This window comes from Pongo abelii, chromosome 11 (genome assembly GCF_028885655.2).
Source record: "Pongo abelii isolate AG06213 chromosome 11, NHGRI_mPonAbe1-v2.0_pri, whole genome shotgun sequence".
NCBI lineage: Eukaryota > Metazoa > Chordata > Mammalia > Primates > Hominidae > Pongo > Pongo abelii.
In genome coordinates this window covers 105,566,529-105,590,936 of record NC_071996.2, presented here as the reverse complement: position 1 = coordinate 105,590,936, position 24,408 = coordinate 105,566,529, and the positions used below count along the sequence as shown (strand labels likewise).

Genomic DNA, 24,408 nt, shown 5'->3' with positions numbered 1-24,408 from the left:
CTGTAGTCCCAACTCTATTACCTGCCAAGGGGTGGGGCTTTGCTGCTTTTTTGTTTTTTGTTTTCAAGAGACAGGGTTTTTGCTAGGTTGACCAGGTTAGACTAGAACCCCTGGGCACAAATGACCCTCCTGCCTCACCCTCCTGAGTAGCTGAAACTATAGGCAAGTGCCACCCCACTCAGCTCTTTCGGCTGTTTTCTACTTTCTTCAAATGTGTAGTATTTGGTGGTTAGTAGAGAAAGGGAGAGGAATGATTTCTGTTTCATAAACTCAAATTCGACTTCACAGCTTCTGTCTTCCTAATTTCCATAATTCTCATCTTCTATGGCAATCTCTAACTGCTGCTTCCCCGCATTCCCCCTTCCTCAGTCATTTATTTAAATGAGAACATGCCTTCTTCATCAGGAGCGTTTGAGGTCTGAGGTTCACTTTGTGAATTCTCTGAGGTCATCAGCTACTGCATCTTTTTCTTTGAGTTCTCCCTGCTCACAAGTGCCTGGCTCATAGTGGGTGTCCCAAATACTTGCTGGCAAGAACTTTGCAAGGATCTTGGAAGTTTTCAGAAAGAACTCAGAATTAAAGCAAAATAAATAGCATGTTTCTGCTTTAAAAAATAAGACTTTATGATCATTTCAAGCATTCAGGAATAAAAAGGGAGAAAATAGTATGATGATCATTCATATACCCCCACCACATATTTCAACAACTGTTAACATTTTGCTGTATTTGCTTCATCTATTTATGTTCATAATCTCTGCCGAAGCACTGCAAAACAAATTACAGACATCAGGATACTTCCTCCCAGCAGCTTGCATCTTTAAAAACTAAGGACGGACTGGGTGCGGTGGCTCATGCCTGTAATCCAAGCACTTTGGGAGGCCAGTGGGTGGATTACCTGAGGTCAGGAGTTCAAGACCAGCCTGACCAACATGGAGAAACCCCGTCTCTACTAAAAAATACAAAATTAGCTGAGCATGGTGGTGGGCACCTGTAGTCCCAGCTACTCGGGAGGCTGAGGCAGGAGAATCGCTTGAACCCGGGAGACAAAGGTTGTGGAGAGCTGAGATGGCGTCATTGCATTCCAGCCTGGGCAACAAAAGTGAAACTCCATCTCAAACAAAACCTAAGGACAGCCGGCGCAGTGGCTCACACCTGTAATCCCAGCACTTTGGGAAGCCGAGGTGGGCGGATCATGAGGTCAGGAGTTTGAGACCAGCCTGACCAACATGGTGAAAACCTGTCACTAGTAAAAATACAAAAATTAGGGCATAGTGGCACACGCCTGTAATCCCAGCTACTCAGGAGGCTGAGGTTGCAGTGAGCCAAGGTCGCACCACTGCACTCTAGCCTGGGCGTCAGAGTGAGACTCCATTTCAAAAAAAAAAAAAAACAAAAAGAAAACTAAGGACATTATCCTACATAACCCTAGCAGCCTAATCACATCTAAAAGTAATTATAATTCACTAAAGTCATGTAATATCCAGTTTATATTAGAACTTCCCTAACTGTTCCCAGAACATCTTTTATGTCTTTCATGTTTTGAAATCAGGATAAATCAAGGTTCATACATTGCACTTGAGCCTTTAAATTCCTTTTAATCCAAAACAGCGGTCAGAAAATTTTTCCAGTAAAGGACTAGATAGTAAATATTTCAGGCTTTGCAGGCCATAGTCCTTTTTAATACCTAATTGTGCTGTTGAAGCATATAGCCATAAACAGTACGGACATAGACAGAGCTTAAAGGAATGGGCATGGCTGTTTTCCGATAAAACTTTACTTGCAAAAACAGGCTATGGGCTGGATTTGAATCTCAAGCTGTCCTTTGCTCACCTCTGATCTAAACAGCCCCTCTTCTTCATACCCATGTTTAAGAATAATTTTTTTTAAGAATTTTATTTTTTTATATATTTTTTGAAACGGAGTCTCGCTCTGTCGCCCAGGCTGGAGTACAGCGGCACGATCTCGGCTCACTGCAAGCTCCGCCTCCCGGGTTCACGCCATTCTCCTGCCTCAGCCTCCCAAGTAGCTGGGACTACAGGCGCCCGCCACCACGCCCAGCTAATTTTTTGTATTTTTAGTAGAGACGAGGTTTCACCGTGTTAGCCAGGATGGTCTCGATCTCCTGACATCGTGATCCGCCTGCCTTGGCCTCCCAAAGTGCTGGGATTACAGGCGTGAGCCACCGCTCCCGGCTTAAGAATAATTTTTTAAAAATAGTTTTTTAATCTAAGCAATCCATACACATAGTTTAGAGACTGAGACGACTGCTACTAAGATATAATGAAACCAGTAGTCTCTTATCCCCCATGCCACCGTTAATTCTCAGGATGTAATTCCTAAGAAGCAATCACGATGAAATCCCCGCACCATTTATTTATTTTTATTATTTATTATTATTTTTAAAGACAGGGTCTTCCCTTTTCACTCAGGATAGAGTGCAGTGGTGCAGTCTCAGGTCACTGCAGCCTCAAAACTTCCTGGTCTCAGGTGATCCTCCCACCTCAGCCTTCCAAGGAGCTGGGACTACAGACGCACACTACAATGGCTGGTTAACTTTCTCTTTTTTTTTTTTTTTTTTTTACAGAAGGGGTTTCATCATGTTGCCCAGGCTGGTCTGGAGCTCCTGGTCTCAAGTGATCCGCCCACCTTGGCCTCCCAAAGTGCTGGGATTACAGGCATGAGCCAATAGGCCTGCCCCTCTCCCGCACTTTTTTTTTTTTTCTGAGATGGGAGTCTCACTGTATCGCCCAGGCTGGAGTGCAGTGGTGTGATCTCGGCTCACTGCAACCTTCGCTTCCCGGGTTCAAGCAATTCTCCTGCCTCAGCCTCCCAAGTAGCTGGGATTTTGGGCGTGTGCCACAACGCCCGGCTAATTTTTGTATTTTTAGTAGAGACAGGGTTTTGCCATGTTGGCCAGGCTGGTCTTGAACTCCTGACCCCAAGTGATCCACCCGCTTCGGCCTCCCAAAGTGTTGGGATTACAGGCGTGAACCACCTCGCCTGGCTCTTTCCCCTGCGTTCTTAATTATTCGACTTTAACGTTGCACATTTTGGATCTGATTGTTTCCTATGATGCTTTTTCTGTAAACTGAAACCTAAAAGACCAACGCTGAATTAAATGTGTAAACTTTCAATAAAAGAAATTGCTTTCAGCCGGGCGCCGTGGCTCATGCCGGTAATCCCAGCACTTTGGGAGGCTGAGGTGGGTGGATCACCTAAGGTTGGGAGTTCGAGACCAGCCTGACCAACATGGAGAAACCCCACCTCTACTGAAAATACAAAATTAGCTGGGTGTAGTGGCACATGCCTGTAATCCCAGCTACTAGGGAGGATGAGGCAGGAGAATCGCTTGAACCTGGGAGGCGGAGGTTGCAGTGAGCCGAGATCGCGCCATTGCACTCCAGCCTGGGTAACAAGAGTGAAACTCCGTCTCAAAAAAAAGAAAAAGTAAAATTGCTTTCTAAAAGAAAAGAGCAGGCCTAATGTCTTTGGAATACACCAGCACGCTGGGTGCATGTATAAAGGTCTCTGGGTCTGAGTCTTCATTGTATATAGGTGATTTCCTGGATTCCTTTTAACTCTAAAATCTCCTATTGCCCTGACAACAGATCAAATTTTTGACAAATGTGATGTCATGCTCCTTGTTGTCTCATTTACAGCCATTAGCTCTCAAGTATTGTGACACTTTGAGTAATCAAGGGCTGTAGTTTTTATGAGAGCTTGTTCAGCTTTGGTTACTTTTATACAGGATACATTCCCAGCTAGCCTAACAACAGTTTACCTTCCAACTTTGAAGGCTGCATTTGCTGCTATGACATGAGTTGGTATGCAAAGGGATGTCTTGACCAGCTGAAATACTAGGGGCCCTTTGTCTCAACACTGTAGGCCAGGAATTTCCAGGCAGCCACTTCCAAAGCTACTGCTTGGTGCCTTGCCAGGTTTGGGGGCTTGGTTTAAATCAAAGTAGCAGATACCAGCCTCGGGTCTCCAGGCTTCGTGAGAAACCTCTAGTGAGCTGCTGCTCCAACCTATCTCCACAGGGGTAGCAAGCACAACCCACTGCTAGACTCAAACTATTTATTTTTTCCAATGACAAGATTCCAATTATCTTCAGGCTACTAAAATGTTCCAACAGCTGGGTGCAGTGGCTTGTGCATGTAGTCCCAGCTACTCCAGAGGCTGAGGTAGGAGGATCACTTGAGGCCAGGATTTCAAGATCAGGGCAACATAGTGAGACCCCCATCTTTAAAAAGATAAGTATTTCTCTATTTAAACAAATACCCTTTGGGTTAGCAGCACAAGGCTAGGTGGGAGCGTATAATCTGGAAGATGATTTCAATGCTGTACTGATAAATGCAATCTTCTTATACATCATGGACCACAGAATTGTGAGAGGAAAATTATCCAGGTTTAAAGCCAGTAAGTTCAAATTAATATTTTAAAACACTGTTTACTACTATATGAAAAACTGCTAGTGAGCAGGGGACTGGAATAGATGCTAATAAAAAGATGATTATGAGACGGTTCCTGACATAGGAGCTTTCTCTTAATGCTACTGGAGTGTAGGAGTGTAAATTATGACATTCTTTTGGAGGCAAACTGACATTATTTTACACTTATATCCCCTTTGACATAGTAATTCTATATCTAAAAATTATCCTATGGAAATGCAAATACATGAAGATAAATAAATGTTCAAAGGCATTCACTGCAGCCTACAAAAAAAATCTGGAAGTACTCAAAAATACTAAATAGAAGCACTTGGATATGAAGATATGGTGAGTCTAGTATAAATAAAAATTTAATGATGCTAAATTGGTAACTTTCTCTTTCAACTAGTCATATCAGACTCCTTAAAATTTTAGCTAATTAAAGTAAGACTAAGTGCTCAGCCACATGCACAATGTTGGGACTAGGGCATGAATTTATCTTCTCACTGATATTTTTCAGATGATTTTGCATTGCATGTACACTTTTTGCTGTATGTTGTGTGGTGCTTTAATTCTGGTATTGTTCTCACAAACTTTAATAAACAACACAATGGGGCCAGGCCCAGTGGCTCATGGCTGTAATCCCAGCACTTTGGGAGGCTGAGGCAGGTGGATCACCTGAGGTAAGGAGTTTGAGACCAGCCTGACCAACATGGTGAAACCCCATCTCTCCCAAAAATACAAAATTAGCCGGGCGTGGTTGTGCATGCCTGTAATCCCAGCTACTCAGGAGGCTGAAGCAGGAGAATCGCTTGAACCCTGGAGGCAGAGGTTGCAGTGAGCCAAGATGGCGTCATCGCACTCCAGCCTGGGCAACAAGAGCGAAACTCCGTTTCAAAAAAAGAAGAAAAAAAATGACTAAGTTTTTTCCCTTTTAATACTAATCATACACAGAACACTTGCAGTATCAGCAATTAAGTTCGTTCCTTCAAAAGCAAATTCTTATGGCCAGGAAACAATGCTAATAATTATTTCTTGTACCCATTCAAGCTTGCATTATCTATGTAGGAAGAGCATTGACCCGATTGTCTAACCCTCTGGGGCTCCTCAATTACCTACAGTGCAACAGCACAACTGAGGCCTGACACTGGCTTTCTGGTGCTTTTCAGGTTACCAAAATGGGCAGGCCTGACTTCTTGACCATGAATTTAAGTTAGGTTTTAGTTGGCTAGGCAAGGGAGTCCTTGCAGTACAGTGGTCCAGGTGCTGTCCCCCAACCATCAACTGGAATCTATAACAAATGGAAATTCTTGGGCTCTACCCTACACCCACTAAATCAGAAATTTACTGTTTAAAAAGTTCTCCAGATGTTTTAGGAACTATTCTAATTTACAGCTGACCCTTGACACATACAGATTTTCTTCTGCCTCTGCCACCCGAGACAGCATGACTAACACCTCCTCTTCTCAGCCTACTCGACTGAAAACAAGTATGAAGATCTTTATGATCATCCACTTCCACTGAATGAACAGTATTTTCTCAACACTTTTTTCTCTAGCTTATGGTAAGAATACAGTAATACATAACATAATGTGTTTTGACTTTGTTACTGGTAAAGCTTCTAGTCAACAGTAGGCTGTTAGCAGTTAAGTTTTGAGGGAATCATTAAGTCATATGCAAAATTTTCAACTGTGCAGGGGGTCAGTCCCCCTAGTCCCTTATTGTTCAAAAGTCAGCTTCACTTCTTTTAAAATTTTTTTAAGAGACAGGGTTTTGCTCTGTCACCTGGACTGCAGTGCTGTGGTGTGACCATGGCTCACTGCAGCCCCAACCTCCTGGATTCAAGCGATCCTCCTGCTTCAGCCTCCCAAATAGCTAGCATTTAAATCTTGACTTTACCACATAAACCTCTTCACAAGCATTATCTCACTTAATTCTCAGAGAAATCCAGTTTTGGATAAGCAAACAGGTTCTGAGAGTTTAAGTAATTTATCTTAGTACTTTGCTACCATGCACACGGACCCTCATCTAACACCACCTGAGCTTGTGAAAAATGAGGAAATCTTGGGCTCCAACCCAGACCTGCATTTTTTTTTTTTTTTTTTTTTTGCTCTGGTGGCACTAATAGAGCATCAGATTTGCATTTTATCAAGCAAGGTCTCTAGATAATTCCTATGTACACTAATTAGGGTTTGAGACATTTGGCCCTACTCCATGTTATCCTAAAGGGTACAGCTGGGATAAAGGATGAGCCTGAGCCAAGTCTGAAAATGGCCATAGAGAAGCAACAGATGGAACAGAGAACCCTTCACGGGCAGCAAATAAATCTTTTCTAATCAGCCCTGGAACAGAGCGCCAAAGTTGGAGGAGAGAGGACAGCTCACTCAAGGGCCTTGTAATCGTGCTGAGGGGCCAGAAGGCAATGGACAGATACAGGAGTTTAAACTGGAAGATAGAAATTTACATTTTTGAAGAGAAATGGGGAATCAGTAGGTTTTCAGCAAAGTTTTGTGGTGCAGCCACAGAAATTCTTCAAATTTACTAATCAAAACTAGGCATATAAAATTCACCCGAGTTTCCGATTTCAAACTAAGTTCACAAGGCTCTTCATTAGAAGTGCTTCAATAGTACCAAGTAGAACAAGAACCTACCTTTTGGTTAGTTTTTTAAATAGTTAAACCTTCAGCCCTCATGACAGGTGGTTGCTGTATGATTTAACTATGCTTTCTCTGGGCCTGCAGAAGACTATTCAAATAACTAGAAGCTTATTATTTAGGTTTCTCAAAAACCTACCTTGTTTTGCATGTAAACCTTTTGAGTGTATACAGCTGGGTAGGTGGTTAGGCCATTTTCATCAAAAGTCGGTCATAAACTAAGTCTGTTTCGTCTTAAATTAGGAATGTATCTGCGGTACAAATGGGTGATGCGAAAATGACAGTGTTCTCCTGGGAGCAAGATAACCAGCTTTATTATGTAATTTTGTCTAGGGATGGCTGCATGTATTTTATCAACATTTACTTCAAGCAAATTAAATTTGAAGCCTAGTAACATCTCTGAAAGTTTATGTCATTTTCTACAAACCAGTTGGGAGAGGTAAAATTGACCATTATCTGTGATTTACAAATGAGGAAACCAAAGAGGGGCTGTTGACTTGAAAAGCAGAGGTGGAACTAAAAAACCATAGTCATTCTAGTTTCCATCCACCAACAGCTTTTACTGAATTGGGCTTTAGTATGATGTCTATGACATACACAAACTGGCAATACGCAACAGTGCTGTAAAACTCGTGACTGTCATGACTATAAGGTGGCCTACCAGGCTTCTGTTTGCATATTAAACACTACCACTCAGAAATAAAGGTTTCTCTTTGCCATTCTATTGTCCTACTTTATACCTCATTCCCACTGGCACTTTTTTTTTTCTTATTTTTTCTCTATTCTCCATTCTTTATGATCACTTTGTACAACCTTTAAAAAAGTCACTTCAGGTTGACTACTTTAAAAACAAATCAGGGTTTTAAGAATTATTTTGGTATGCCTTTTAGAACTGCAAACAGTAAAGGGAGGGATACTGTCTCCCACCCTTTTGAACTAAAAAGTTTTGCTCACCTAATTTTAAAATTTGAATAAGAAACAAATCTTTATTTAAATAAAGAGAGGTAGAAAGATTATAGGTGGAAAATAAAAAGTAGTCCAAAAAGGCAAAAGAAACACATTAGAGTGGGGTCTTGAATTGGTCCACTTAATCACTGCCTTCCAAAAGATTAAATTTCAAAACAACTCTCACTTTTCAGTTATAATTATCAAAACAATAATCATCACACGGCAAACTATAGAAAGAGCCAAAGATTCTCTACGTAAGATATAGAGAGATCGCAAAATTGTCTTAAAATACAAAGAAAATTTTATTTGTATATCAAAGACTCTAAGAAATGATGATATAAGGTTAACAGAGTTGATGTCAAGACACAAATAGGTTTGAAGTTATAGATGATAAACTTTGTTTTACTGAACCTTCCCTTGATTACGTTAGAGAGCATCCCTGGTATGCTCCCAGTTGAATCTTAAGCATGATGTGTCCGGGTGATGTAACTGTAATTCCTTTCTGTTAATCCTCGTTATCTCTCTTTTTTTTCTTTTTCTTCTTTTTCTCTGGACTCTGAAAATAGCCAACAAGAATGCTTTGAAAGAGCTGTAATTGTATGGGTGAGTAATCACTTTTCTTTATAAAACGCAAAATTAATCTGTTTCCCTTGAAAACAAATTTAGGGAAAAGATTAAAATTGAAAATATAAAAACCCCACCTATAAAAAAAGTGAGCTTCAGCAAATCATACTCTTCCCCTCAATGCAAACTTGATTTTTAGTAATAAATTCTAGATTTGGGAAATGGCCTTTTATAATATAAATACAACAAAGCCATTTCACTTACCTCCCCATCAATGAAAACCATTTTTTAAAATGCCTGCTCATTTCTGATATAGAAAATAGATTGAAATATAGAGAACTGGCCCCTCCAAGTGAACACCGATAATTAAAAACAAACATACAGCAATTGCTGTACTGGTACATGGTTCTTCCTCAGAAAGTGGTTCTTCCTTAATGTGTTTCTTTTTACCCTTTTTCTTCTTCTTCTTCACAGATGTTTCTTCTTCTTCTGCCACTTTTTCTTCTTCTTCCTCTTCTTCAACTGAATAGGGTAAGTGTAAAGGCACAACAAATTAACACTGTATCAGATCTCACTCCTTCCAAAAACGTTTGAGTCCTAGTTTTTTTCTGTCATTCTCATCAACTAACCAATGTTTGTTTATTTTATAATTGGGAAGGTTCTCCAAACCTACCACTAACTTTAACGAATGATAGAGCTCAGAGCAATTTTCTCACGATCATGAAGTCATGTATAAAAATCAGGATTAAAACAAAGGTCATCTGATCTCCAATCATTATTGGGAAGAGAGTCAATTATGTTAGAAATGGTTAAGAGCTTGCACTCTGAAGTCAGAAGGCCTGGGTTTAATCTACCTACTGCAACCCTGAAAAATTGTATTTACCCTTGGTAAAACTCCATATCTATAAAACTTAAGAATGTCTTATCTTACTGGATTGTTACTGAGATTTAAAAAGATGATGCATAGAAAGCACTAAGTATAATGCTTAGCACACATTACAATAAGGACTCAACACATAGCTATCATTAGACATTCAGTGACCAGCTGGGTGCAGTGGCTCACGCCTGTAATCTCAGCACTTTGGGAGGCTGAGGCAGGAGGATCACTTGAGGTCAGGAGATCAAGACCAGCCTGGCCAACACCGTGAAATCCTGTCTCTAATGAAAATACAAAAAAGTTAACCAGGCGTGGTGGCGCATGCCTGTAATCCCAGTTACTCAGGAGGCTGAAGCAGGAGAATCGCTTGAACCCAGGAGGCGGAGGCTGCAGTCAGCCAAGATCACGCCACTGCACTTCAGCCTGGGTGACAGAGGGAGACTCTGTCTCAAAAAAAAAAAGAAAGAAAAAGAAAAAGAGAGAAATCAAGCAATTCAGCGACCAAATAATATAATAATATTCATGTCAGACTCTGTACTAAACAATTCGAGCAAGGCACAAGAGGCAAAAATATTCGTTTCCCTATGAATCTTTTTTATTTTAGTGGCAGAGTGGAGAGACATAAATGATACATTACGTAATAGATATTAAAGTGGTAAGAATAAAAATAAAGCAGGAAGGGGAATGTTGGAAAAGGGCAGTATATATGGCCGTTTTAGGCAGAATGGTCGGCAAACTCCTAGAAGAGGTGAGGGAGTGAATGAATGATACATGTATCTTGAGGGAAAATAGTCCAGGTAGAGTAGAGCAGATGCTTAAGTCGTAAGGCGTTTTGGAGGGCAGGTGGGATAAGTGGATGGATAGTAGGTTCAGGAAATAGCAAGCAGGCCAGTATGGCTGGAACAAATTTAGATTTAAAAAGCTAGTGGTGGTTCCACTGTGGCTACTACATATTTTCAAGTGGAACTGAGAGGATTTGCTGTCAGACTAGATTGAGTTATGAGAAAAAAGTCAAGCTTGATGGCCAAAGCAACTGGAATTGTCACACATAGAAAATGGGGGAGGACTGGGCGTGATGGCTCACGTCTGTAATCCCAGCACTTTGGGAGGCCGAAGTGGGTGGATCACAAGGTCAGGAGTTTGAGACCAGGCTGGCCAACATGGTGAAACCCTGTCTCTGCTAAAAATAAAAAAATTAGCTGGGCGTTGTGGTGTGTGCCTGTAATCACAGCTACTCAAGAGGCTGAGGCAGGAAAATTGCTTGAACCTGGGAGGCGAAGGTTGCAGTGAGCCGAGATCACGCCACTGCACTCCAGCATGGGTGACAGAGCAAGATTCTGTCTTGGGGGTAAAAAAAGAGGGGGGAAATTGTGGGATGAAAAATTGACAAATAAATTGGAAAAGCTTATTGGATACACAATTGAGGATACAAAGGACAGAGTTTGGTGCCTCAAATGCTACTAATGGGTTTAGGGATCTCCTTACTTTTCAATAAAAAGAAGCATAAAAGTAAAATAAATTGTTTGTTTTCTCTATCAAGTATACTATCCACATTTGTAGATCATATACTTTTGACCACTAAGCTACTTAGAAACCAAGGTAAAGCAATCATTGTGTTAATGCTTTACTCTTTTGCTAGACTTGCTAGTAGGTGTTCAATAAACCCAGGTGTAACTAATAATGGGGCGCCTGCTTATCAACTTCACAAGACAGCCTAGTTATCTGGTGAGCACCTATTAGATATTGTAACTATGACGGCAGGCTACCAGTATGTATTATTCTAATCTGCTCCGTGTAAGAGAAACAATGAAGAAAATCACTGTTCCATCAATTCTATATTCATTCTTAACTATAAAACAAAAAATTTTCAACAACCAATTTAGAAAACACATTCCTTTTTTCTCTTAATTCTCAAAATAGTTCACGTAGGAGAAACTGAAGTTTTGGAACTCTTAGTAAAATACCTAATTTGACTAAACTTCTCACATTTCCTCTGTGCAGTCTGATAAATTTAACAATATCATAAATATTCCCAGAGAACATAATGGCATTATTAAAACACCATTAGCGTTCAATGAGCAGTTTTATAATGAAGTGCGATGGCATGTACTTTTAAGACTCACAAAATCCACAGTTCTAAAGAAATGAGTTTAAGTTGTGTTAAAAAAAAATTCAAACTAACCTTTAACTTTAATCTTGGCTTTTTTGGCTTTCTTTTCAGTAATTTCATCCTCTTTATCTACCTGTTCTATTTTGCGTTTTTTAGAACAGGTTGGAAGTGTGGAGTCACCAGAAGGATCATAAGTCTTCACTTCACTGAAAGACCCAAAAAGTTTTAGAAAATCTCTACAAGTATCTGGAACTGAAATAATTCTCAAGAGATAAAGAAAATGCCATTAGATAATACTTACATAAGCACACAATGTTGTTTCATTTTAGTGGCTTTGGGGTAGTTTATGAAGACTAATAGTTTCCAAAAGTTAAAGGTATTAATATTTTTCAAGTAGGTCAATCACATTCAAGAGAAGTGGTGAGCTAAATGAATTCTGATTTAGTAATCAATGTAGTTACTATGGTACAGGAAAACACTCAATCAGCATGGGGGAAATGAAAGGAGAAAACGTCTTCACACCTAACTAGAAAGTGAAAACTGAACCAATCCAACTTTCAGAACACTGCGCAATGAAAAAAAAAAAAAACAGAACAAAAAATCTAAACCAAGCTTAGTATAGAATTCTTCATCACAAGATCACAAGAACAAGAAAGGATACAAATACATACACATGGAAAAGATTCCTTAGAACCCAACATTTGCTTTTGTTGTAATGTAGGCAGAAAGAAAATACTGAAATGAGTGCCTAAAATGTGAACTGATGCTATAAGTGCATATGTTTAAAGTAAAAAGCACTAATTGCACAGGAACATTAAAAAAATTGGTTCAAAACAAGCTAAAAAATGTTCTGTTTTTTAAGCAGACTTGTAAGCTGCATGACTATTTAATTTTTATAGGTTAAAGACATTTATAATTTAAGAAACAAAGACCCATGTTTGTCAATAGAGATAGTAAGTTATAGACTGTAAATATTGCAGAATGTATGGCTATTGTAGAAAGCTTGGAAAATTCACAAAAAAGAAAATATGAACGCCCACAGAAACACATTTGATTTCTTTCCAGAAAACACTAAATTATACTTAAATATGTATTTATAATTGGTAATGTTCTATATACTACTCTCCTCATCCACTTATAAGATTTTACTATTAAAATTCTTGAAGGAGGCTGGGTGCTGTGGCTCATGCCTGTAATCCCAGCACTTTGGGAGGCCGAGGCGGGCAGATCACGAGGTCAGGAGATCGAGACCATCCTGGCCAACATGATGAAACCCCGACTCTACTAAAAATACAAAAATTAGCTGGATGTGGTGGTGTATGCCTGTAATCCTAGCTACTCGGGAGGCTGAGGCAGGAGCATAACTTGAACTGGGGAGTCAGAGCTTGCAGTGAGCCGGGATCATGCCACTGCACTCCAGCCTGGCAACAGAGAGAGACTCTATCTCAAAAAAAAAAAAAAAAAAATCTTGAAGGATTATGACTCCTGAAAGTATAATTTATTGGGTTAATGACTAGGAACATTTTGAAGAATCTTGATACATACTGTGAAATGGCTTCCTAGAATAGCTATACCACATTCTACCTCCATCAACACAACCTCACCAGCATTGAGCATTGCCTCAAATAATAACCCAAATACACCTCCACATACAAATCTTTTGTTAATCTGATAGTTAAGTTTGAATGCTTTATCATGCCTCAGCCATTTTTAGACTTGTTTTCTGTCTTTATACTTTTTACAAAATAGGTTTCTGTAGGGATTAACTCTGAATGAACTTTTTTTGAGACGGAGTTTTGCTCTTGTTGCCCAGGCTGGAGTGCAGGGGTGCGATCTCAGCTCACTGCACTCTCTGCCTCCCGGGTTTCAAGCAATTCTCCTGCCTCAGCCAGGCGCCCGCCACCACACCCAGTTAATTTTTTGTATTTTTAGTAGAGATGGGGTTTCACCATGTTGGCCAGGCCTGTGTTGAGCTCCTGACCTCAGGTGATCTGCCCACCTTAGCCACCCAAAGTGCTGGGATTACAGGCATGAGCCACTGTGCCCGGCTGAGTGAACTTTTTGATAAAGAACATATTATAGAGGAACTTTAGATTAAAAAAATTTACTATCAATATCTGGAAATGAATAAATTAAGTATGTATATGAACGAAAACTAGCAGAAGTTAATGCGGAAAACTAAATGGCATGGAAAAAAATTAGGGGTGCACAACATGATTAACTACAGCTAACAATGTATTATATTCTTGAAAATTGCTAAGTAGATTTTAAGGTGTCCTCACCACAAAAAAAAGTACATAAGACAATGCATGTTAATGAGCTTGACTTAATCATTCCTCAATGTGCACATTTTCCAAAACAACATGTACATAATAAACATACACAATTTTTGTCAAATAAATAAATTTGAAAAAAACTATGGGCACATCAAGGTGAAGTTTACAATAAAAAATTACTGTCAATAATTAACATTTAAAAAAACTATTCACCCCATCCTCACTTAAATGTACTACTCACCTTTTGTGTTCATATTTTTCTGTTTTTGCTAATGCCTTTCCTGTTCCACTTATTTTTCTTATCTAAGGAAAAATTAAATATAATTCTAAGTCATAATCTCTTTATAATACACTATACAGTCTATAGTGAATCAGTGGGCCAGCAAACAGCGATTTCTGCTATTTTTTGTTTTGTTATTTTGAACAGCATATCCTAATGGCAAATGCAGTTGGATACATCAATTCTTGGTAAATAATAGCAATTGTTAACAGTAGGCACAAAAAGAATACTTTAGACATACTAGCAAGTATCATAAAAGTGTTTAGCAGATGAAGTTAATAAATTTACTCAGTTTATTAACTTTTGACAAGTAATACTTCTGGAATAGGCATGATGTGGTTCTTACCCCTCTGTCTTCCAAAGTTCTCAACCTGGCCTCTAATTTGGCTCTGTTCTCAACTCCCATTGCAGAACTTGAATCCTCACCAAAAGCATCATAACGGATAGCCAAAACAGTTTTGGCTGCCAGCATTCGAGAAATCTAATAGAAAAACATGAAGAACTATATTCCATGTTCAGATGTAAAATCCTCAATAACTTGGATGTTTTAAAATCAGGAGTTATAAAACTATTATGAATCATACAATTCAAATCATCCATCGTATTTCAACCTTTGCCACAATCTAATGGCCATATATCACCACCAACACTTCTGTGGCTGAAAAGATTTTACAGCAATTCATGTCAAACATTAGCTCAAACTAGGTTTTTTTTTTTTTTTTTAATAAACTTCAGTTTCTACTCAGTGACATTAGTTCTGTGCTTCAAGGTCACTGAAAACAAGTGCATCTTTTTCCTCGTAACAATCTTAAATATGTGTGGGTTCTGGCCGGGCGCGGTGGCTCACGCCTGTAATCTCAGCACTTTGGGAGGCCGAGGTGGGGGGATCACGAGGTCAGGAGATGGAGACCATCCTGGCTAACACGGTGAAACCCCGTCTCTACTAAAAATACAAAAAATTAGCCGGGCGTGGTGGCGGGCACCTGTAGTCCCAGCTACACGGGAGGCTGAGGCAGGAGAATGGCGTGAACCTGGGAGGCAGAGCTTGCAGTGAGCCAGGATGGCGCCACTGCACTCCAGCCTAGGCGACAGAGTGAGACTCCATCTCAAAAAAAAAAAAAAAAAAAAAAAAAAAAAAGCGTGAGTTCTTTTTCAACCTAATTAACATTTTTATCAAACCCTTTATTTTCCTCCACCACTCTGCTCTAAATTTTATCAATTTTCAGTTTAGTTCTGTTAAACGACACATCCTTCAAAAACATTGAAAGTACTTAACTTCCCTAAGTCTCAGTTTCCTCATCTGTAAGATAGAGATACCTACATCTCACAAGGCTACTAAAGATTTAGGACAGGCACGGGTGCTCACACCTGTAATCCCAGCACTCTGGGAAGCTGACGTGGGTGGATCAGGAGGTCAGTAGTTTGAGACCAGCCTGGCCAACATGGTGAAACCCATCTCTATTAAAAATACAAAAATTAGCCGGGCGTGGTGGCGCGTGCACGTAATCCCAGCTACTCAGAAGGCTGAGGCAGGGAGATAGGAGAATCGCTTGAACCAGGGAGTTGGAGGTTGCAGTGAGCCGAGATCAAGCCACTGCACTCTAGCCTGGCGACAGAGCAGGACTCCGTCTCAAAAAAAAAAAAAAAAAAAAAAGCTTCGTGAATTCTGTCAAAGTGTTTTAGCATAATGCATATGCTATTTTTTATGATTCGTAAATGTTAGTTTTTTTTTTCCTGCCAGAGATAATATTTTCAGTGTGCCAACCACAGGGAGATTCTAGGGGAAAAAAAATACTAACACAATGGAAGAAACTGGCTTTAATTCAACCAATAACAGTTTCTTCTAACCTTATCCTTCAGTGTACACAAAGTGCTTTTTATTTAAATAACTCACCATTCTCTAACAAGAAAGAGACAATAGAAGATTTAATGTGTACTACAGAGTACAAGATAAATGGGTTGTAAAAAATGAAAAAGTCCAACCTCAAAAACAAAGCAAAACCCTATAACACACCTTTCCTTTGTGTTTGGGACTTGTCTGGCCCACGAGTGAAGCATGATAAATAAGACCGTACTTAGGGGTATCCCGTCTAGATTTCAGGGCTCTGAAAAGTGCCTTTTCTGCTCCAAGAATCTGAACGGTAGAAGCTGCATGCTTGGCCAAATTTAAAAGAGAACCTACAAAAGAAAAAAGTTACAAAGAATGCACCTCCAAATATATGAATGTTCCACGTACTAAAACAAAAGACCTATAGAATTATTATAGCCACCATAATAAAAATCACATATAATATAGAATTCTATAATCCAGAATTCTGTAAAAATCTTTATGTTTCATTTGTAATACTTTCATTAGCACAAGCAGGTTTGCAATGAATGCCTAGGACAAACTGAAGGTTAAGCTTATTAAGTTCAATGTTTCTATTCACCTGAGAGATGGTAGTACTATTCTAAATTCCATTAGTATACTACAGGAGTGACATAAATGTCACACACACGAACACTAATCTGGTCCCTGCTTTCTGAGATTGTGAGTATCAAATATTCTATTGCTTTAGATATGAAAAAGCCTACAAATAAACACATTAGGAAGAGATATTCCTAGAAGTATCTATTAATAGTCCCCTACCTGTGGTTTCACTTTGTGTGATTTCAATTACCTGTGGTTAACTGCAGTCTGAAAATATTAAAAAGGAAATTCCAGAAATAAATAGTTCCTAAGTTTTAAATCTCTTGCTATCCCACTTAGCTCCCCCCAGGACATGAATCATCCCTATCTACCCATTAGTCACTTTCGTAGCCCTCTCCATTGTGCAGTACTGCAGTGCTTATATTCAACTAACCAATGCACAAAAATAGTTACGCTCGCATTTTTTTTTTTTTGAGATAGAGTTTCGCTCTGTTGCGCAGGCTGGAGTGCAGTGGCGCGATCTTGACTCACTGCATCCTCCGCCTCCTGGGTTTAAGCAATTCTCTGCCTCAGCCTCCGAGTAGCTGGGATTACAGGCGCCCACCACCACACCCAGCTAATTTTTTTTTGTATTTTTAGTAGAGATGGGGTTTCACCATCTTGGCCAGGCTGATCTTGAACTCCTGACCTTGTGATCCACCCTCCTCGGCTTCCCATAGTGCTGGGATTACAGGCGTGAGCCACCGCACCTGGCCCCGCTGGCATAGTGTTATAACTGTTCTATTATGACTGTTGTTGATATCCTACTGTACCTAATTTATAAATTAAGCTTTATTATAGATATGTATGTTTAGGAAAAAACAGCATATACAGTATAGGATTTAGTACTCTCCTCTGTTTCAAACATCCTTGGAGGGGGGAGCTTAGAATACATCCCCATAAATAGCTAGGGACTATTGTTATCAACATGCTGCTTAGTTGGATATGCTGTATAGAATATTTCCTGTCAGAAAACAGACTCTATTAATGCTATGAACTTAAGCACTAGACATAGTTTTAAAAGTGTAACAAATACATAGTTCTTTTTTTTTTTTTTTGAGATGGAGTTTCACTCTTGTCATCCAGGCTGGAGTGCAATGTCACAATCTTGGCTCACTGCAACCTCCACCTCCCGGGTTCAAGCGATTCTCCTACCTCAGCCTCCCGAGTAGCTGGGATTACAGGTTCATGCCACCAAGGTTGGGTAATTTTTGTGTTATTAATAGAGATGGGGTTTTACCGTGTTGGCCAGGCTGGTCTCGAACTCCTGACCTCAGGTGACCCACCCACCTCAGCTTCTCAAAGTGTTGGGATTACAGGCGTGAGCCACCACGCCTGGGCAACAAATACATACTTCTATTAACCCCTGCCATTGCTTACTGCTACAAGTTTAGCTATACCTATGAAAATGGGTGGAGACAATGAAATCATCTGATCTTATAGCTGAGGGCATTTGAATGAAATCTTTGATTAATGATGCAGCTAAAGGAGTTACGCCAGGCTGGGCGCAGTGGCTCACGCCTGTAATCCCAAACTTTGGGAGGCTGAGGTGCGCAGATCACCTGAGGTCAGGAGTTTGAGACCAGCCTGGCCAACGTGGCAAAAACCCTGTCTCAACTAAAAATATAAAAATTAGCCAGGCATGGTGGCAGCGCATGCCTGTAATCCCAGCAACTTGGGAGGCTGAGGCAGGAGAATTGCTTGAACCTGGGAGGCAGAGGTTGCAGTGAGCCACTGCACTCCAGCCAGTGCAACAGAGTGAAACTCTGTCTCAAACAAAAAAAAAGGAGTTATGCCATTTTAAACACTCTGATGCAGATGATATATAAGATCTTTTTTGATGGATTATAACAATGTCTCCAAGTAACACAAAAATGATGAATCAGTACTTCATTGTATTTGTAGGTATTCAATTACATAGCATTTTAATTATAGCATATCATCCTTATAATACTGCCATACACATATACAAAGTTTTATTATAAATCAGTTGTTGAAAATATTTTTGAAAGTCAAATATATTACAATCACACACTCAATAGTGAAACTAAGGTAATCAATCGAGGGCACAAATCCTCTACAGTGATTTCTTAAAACTGTATTCAAATCTAGGTCTAGTGAGTTTTTATTATGAAAATGTTAACTGTTTTATCCTCCTGCATTCATCTGATTGTTCTAATTAACCCTAACAAACTTCTAACAATGGACCACAAGTGTCTCAGAAGAGGTAGTGACTACAGATGCCTTCATTATCCAAAAGGAAATCAGGCAAACAAATAGAAATCATCATTGAACACTTGGCCCTTAGTGATCTCCCACATACCATCTACTTTTGTGTTTGCTAAAATTTCTTTAATAGCTGTGGTTTAAAGATGTAAACAAAATCCTAACCAGAAAATACTTCAAACACTCATATTTACAAATTACATTAAAACCATCACCTGCATGAGCAATAAGCCGTGCTCCAACTAATTCCCCAACCATGACTGTAACATTGGGTGCAATGGCCATCATTCGATTTTGTAGATATTCATAGAGCTGGGTTCGATATTCAGAGATTTCAATCACCTAGTATAAGGAATAAAGTTAAGTCATAAATATCATATGAGTAAAAACAGTAAAAATTCCTGTCTAAAACACCGGAGCCCTCAATTATGAAAGAGCAGTTACACAACCCTGGGTACTGGGTACATCACCTATGCCTAACATCAGTTTCCTTTTTTTCTTTATTTTTTTTTTTCCCAGGCTGGAGTGCAGTGGCGCAATCTCAGCTCACTGCAGTCTCCGCCTCCTGGGCTCAAGTGATTCTCCTGCCTCAGCCTCTGGAGTAGCTGGGACTATAAGCACCCGCCACCATGCCCAGCTAATTTTTTGTATTTTTAGTAGAGACAGGGTTTCACCATGGTGGCCAGTATGGTCTTGACCTCGTGATCCTAACATCAGTTTTCTATAAAATGGCTGTAGTGAGGACTTCGTTATGTAATGTATGTAAACCACTTAGTCCATTGCCTGAAAATCTTAGTCAACATAACTGTATTTTTAAAAGATTCTAAGCAGCCCAGGCACAGTGACTCACACCTGTAATTCCAGCACTTTGGGAGGTTGAGGCGGGTGGATCACGAGGTCAGGAGTTCAAGATCATCCTGGCCAACATGGTGAAACCCCCGTCTCTACGAAAAATACAAAAATTAGCTGGGCATGGTTGCACGTGCCTGTAATCCCAGCTACTTGGGAGGCTGAGGCAGGAGAACTGCTTGAACTGGGACCTGGGAGGCGGAGGTAGCAGTGAGCCTAAGAACGTGCCACTGTACTCCAGCCTGGGCTACAGGGTGAGACTCTGTCTCAAAAAAAAAAAGATTCTAAGCAATAAACATTTGTATCATGCTCTTTTTAATTCCTATATGGCTATCTTCAAATCTGAAAGAAAAAAAAATCACAAGATATAGAAATAAAACTCAGAATTAAAAAGCTCAATCCATAATTGTCTGCCATCTTTTTTTTTTTTTTTTTGAGATGGTGTTTTGCTCTTGTTGCCCAGGCTGGATGCAATGGTGCCATCTCGGCTCACTGCAACCTCCCCCTCCCTGGTTCAAGCGATTCTCCTGTCTCAGCCTCCCGAGTAGCTGGGATTACAGGTGTACGCCACCACACACAGCTAATTTTTGCATTTTTAGTAGAGATGGGGTTTCATCATATTGGTCAGGCTGGTCTCGAACTCCTGACCTCAGGTGAATCTCCGAAACGGCCTTCCAAAGTGCAGGGATTACAGGCGTGAGCCAACGCGCCTGGCCTTCTCTGCCATCTTAATTGATTTTTGGTTAATTCATTATTCAGACGATGATTGTAAATTACTTCCTTTTAATATGTATTTCCCCCTTTTAAGTATACAAATCATGATGGCATCAGATGAGGTAGTGACTGAACACCTTCATATTTATGTTATCAGGTGAACAACAGTAAGTGTAAAAATCATCATTGCCATCAGAAAAATTAGTACTATAGAGCTGGTAACACCACAACTAGATTCTCCAGGAGTAAAATTTACCTGGGTGCAAAGATGCAGAATATTGCAAATATCTTCTTCTGAAACCTCTGTTCCCATTGATATCTCTGCAGCTGCTTTCACTTCTGCTTCAACTTCTTCTGGCAGCAACTCAGAAAGTTTGGCAGAGGCATAGTTCTTCCTATCGCCTATGGAATGTTTGCAGAGGATGAGGGAGAATCACTCTTCAACAAATTATATAAAATCCAGCAAACAGTCAAAAGAAAAAGTAGAAAGCCAATGAAAAGGATGCCTAAACAAAACAAAAAAAATGAAGAAGTTTGACCTAGTATAACAGTTTTCCTCATTTAAGGGTTTAAGTTTAGACATTAAATGTCTCCCCACCAACTGCCTCCAAAAAATCATCAAAGTAAAAAGAGGACAAAATATGCCACAATACTTATTACAGAATATAAGTGGCAAAAATTTTAAAAAGACAGGACTAATAATGTCACAGACAATTTTATACTGAAGCTGGGGCCAGTAATTCGTAAGGCAAGTAAACCATCAATCAATCAAGTTCCTCTGTACGTTAACAACAATCAAGTTCCTCTGTATATTAACAGTACAGATGGCAATACTGCTATTTAGTATTAGGTACTAATGTCATGTTATAGGCCATCAAAATCTAAGTTAAAATTCATTTTGTTTCTTAAATTTAAGACACTAAATTGCTACACTTCCCAAATACATAGAAATTGCAAAAACCCTGGGAATCTTGCTTAACAAAATGCTATACGTCATGTTTTAGGATGCAATCAAATTCATTTACTTTCAATGCCTTAAAGGATGAACAAATTACTCACCAACTTTCTGTAAACACTTGCAGTATGTCAAATTATCTGAAATAATTTTTCCTAATTCAGGGAAATGCCAGCCATACCATTCTCTACATCGCATAATGTAGTTGTTTAGTTCTTTATCCAAGTCATCTAACAAGGCTGTAGTAGATTAAAAACAAACAAAAAAACCCAGGAACTTAAAGGGATTTATTATGGTAAAATATACACAACATAAAATTTAACACTTCAGGCTGGGTGCGGTGACTCATGTCTGTAATCCCAGCAGACAGGCAGATCACGAGGTCAGAAGTTCAAGACCAGCCTGGCCAACATGGTGAAACCCCATCTCCACTAAAAATACAAAAATTAGCCAGGCATGGTGGTGCACACCTGTAGTCCCAGCTACTCAGGACGGCTGAGACAGAAGAATCACTTGAACACAGGAGGTGGAGGTTGTAGTGAGCCGAGATCGTGCCACTGCATTCCAGCCTGGGCGACAGAGCAAGACTCCATCGCAAAAAATAAAAAAAAATAATAAAAAATAACACTTCAACAATTTTCAAGTGTACTATTCAGTAGCATTAAGTACTCTTATGATGTTATGCAACCATTACCACTATCTATTGCCAAAGCAATTTTATCATCAGAAACTGAAAAATTCTGTACCCATTAAACAGTAACTCATTCCCACCTTACCCCCAACCTCTAGTTATCTCTATACTTCTGTCTCTGAGTTCACCTATTTTAGGTACTTCATATAAGCAGAATCATACAGTATTTTGTGACTATTTCACTTAGCATATTTTGAAGGTTTATCATGTTGAAATATGTTATCAGAATTTCATTTCTTTTTAAGGCTGACTAACATTCCACTGTGTGTAGTGGCTGAGTGTACGTTACCCAAAATGCTTGGGACCAGAAGTATTTCAGAGTATTTGCAAACATGTATGAGGTTGAGGATGGGACTCAAAGTCTAAATAGGAAATGCATCTACATTTCACATATACCTTATATACAAAACATTGAAGGTAATTTTACACAATATTTTAAATAATTCTGTGCATAAAACAAAGTTTTGACGTGTGGTCAGGTGTGGAGTTTTCCACTTGTGGATTTGTGTGGTAGCACAAAAAGTTTTAGATTTTAGAGCATTTTGAATTTCAGATTAGGGACATTCAAGCTGCATCCACAATGCAGTTTATCATCTGTTAAAAGGTATCTGGGTTGTTTCCACTGTTTGGTTTTGTAAATAACACTGTTATGAACACAGGTGTACAAGCAACTCAGTTCTGTTTTTAATTCTTTTGGGTATAAATCTAGGAAAGGAATTGCTGGTTGAACGAATTTTTTTTTTTTCTTTTTTTGGAGACAGAGTCTAACTCCATCACCCAGGATGGAGTGCAGTGGCACGATCTCAGCTCACGGCAACCTCTGCTTCCTGGGTTCAAGTGATTCTCCTGCCTCAGCCTCCTAAGTGGCTGGGACTATAGGCACACGCCACCTTGACTGGCTACTTTTTTGTATTTTTAGTAAAGACAGGGTTTCACCATGTTAGCCAGGCTGCTCTCGAACTCCTGAGCTCAGGCAATTCACCCGCCTTGGCCTCCCAACATGCTAGGATTACAGGTGTGAGCCACTGCGCCCAGCCGAATACTTTTTTTTTTTTTTGAGACAGAGTGTTGCTCATGTTGCCCAGGCTAGAGTGAAATGGTGCGATCTCGGCCCACTGCAACCTCCGCCTCTCAGGTTCAAGTGATTCTCCTGCCTCAGCCTCCTGAATAGCTGGGATTACAGGCGCCTACCATCATGCTCAGGTAATTTTTGTATTTTTTACTAAAGATCGGGTTTCACCATGTTGGCCTGGTCTCGAACTCCTGACCTCAGGTGATCCACCAGCCTTGGCCTCTCAAAGTGTTGGGATTACAGGCGTGAGCCACGGCCGAATGCATTTCTAAAATAGAAAAACAATTAAGATTTTGAGCTTTTTTTTTTTTTTGGTGAGATGAGGTTTGCTCTTGTTGCCCAGGCTGGAGTGCAATGGCGCGATCGACTCACTGCAACCTCTGCCTCCAGGGTTCAAGTGATTCTCCTGCCTCAGCCTCCGGAGTAGCTGAGATTACAGGCATGCACTTTGTATTTTTAGTAGAGACGGGATTTCTCCATGTTGGTAAGGCTGGTCTCAGGTGATCCTCCCGCCTCAGCCTCTCAAAGTGCTGGGATTACAGGCATGAGCCACTGTGCCCGGCAGCTTTTGAGCTTTCTAAAAACCATTTAATGTCATAGCAGAATACACAACTACAAAGATTTCACTTATGTTTTTAACATTTTCATGGAAAAACACAAATGAATTAATTAACGTAATGTTAATTCTGTGATTCATATAATCTCCAAATAGTCAACCTCCGCCTCCTGGGTTCAAGCAATTATCCTGCCTCAGCCTCCTGAGTAGCTGGGATTACAGGTACACGCCACCAGGCACATTTAATTTTTTTGTATTTTTAGTAAAGACAGAGTTTTGTCATGTTGGCCAGGCTGGTCTTGAACTCCTGACCTCAGGTGATCCCCCTGCCTCGGCCTCCCAAAGTGCTGGGATTAAAAGCTTGAGCCACTGCACCTGGCCTCCTTTCTCTTTCTCAACAGACAGAATCATAAAAAATAGTTTCAACAGTATGAAAATGCATGAAGGACAGAACAACAAATCGGACTTTGCATGTACTATACTTACAAATTGCCTGAACAATCATTGTGTCTACTTTATCAGCGCTAAACTTCAATCTGTATCGAGACAGGCTGGGAAGAAAGGGGAAAATAAATTAGTAAGATAGCATCTAGGAAAAGCATTTAAATTAATACCTTAAAGTTTTTTTTGTTTTTGTTTTTACTCAAATCGGCCTGTAGTCAGAGCTGTAATTGGTTTTTCTAAGAAGAAAAATCAGCTAAGTAGAAATGTACCATACGAGACCAGAAAATACACATTAAAAAAAAAAAAAAAACTA

The 24,408-nt window shown here is 39.8% G+C and overlaps 1 protein-coding gene and 2 non-coding genes across 6 annotated transcripts in view; all 3 read right to left on the bottom strand.

The window, feature by feature from the left end:
- Positions 1-8,310: 8,310 nt before the first annotated feature.
- Positions 8,311-24,408, bottom strand: part of NOP58 (NOP58 ribonucleoprotein) — a 36,729-nt gene continuing 20,631 nt past the window's right edge. For 2 of the 4 annotated variants that reach the window (XM_024243547.3, XM_024243549.3), the window contains exons 6-15: positions 24,138-24,202; positions 21,437-21,571; positions 20,634-20,779; positions 19,030-19,156; positions 16,154-16,317; positions 14,486-14,620; positions 14,101-14,162; positions 11,656-11,789; positions 8,979-9,118; positions 8,311-8,588 (exon numbers count right to left, since the gene is read on the bottom strand). In XM_024243547.3, the coding sequence (XP_024099315.1) occupies positions 8,538-8,588; positions 8,979-9,118; positions 11,656-11,789; positions 14,101-14,162; positions 14,486-14,620; positions 16,154-16,317; positions 19,030-19,156; positions 20,634-20,779; positions 21,437-21,571; positions 24,138-24,202 (1,159 nt within the window). In that variant the 3' untranslated portion in view covers positions 8,311-8,537. The other 2 variants (XM_063712967.1, XM_063712968.1) reach the window with 2 other exon arrangements.
- On the bottom strand, positions 18,802-18,885 carry LOC112132494 (small nucleolar RNA SNORD11). Its single transcript, XR_002914259.1, has one exon. It is a non-coding gene; the product is annotated as a small nucleolar RNA SNORD11 (small nucleolar RNA).
- LOC112132495 (small nucleolar RNA SNORD11B) lies at positions 20,483-20,572 on the bottom strand. Its single transcript, XR_002914260.2, has one exon. It is a non-coding gene; the product is annotated as a small nucleolar RNA SNORD11B (small nucleolar RNA).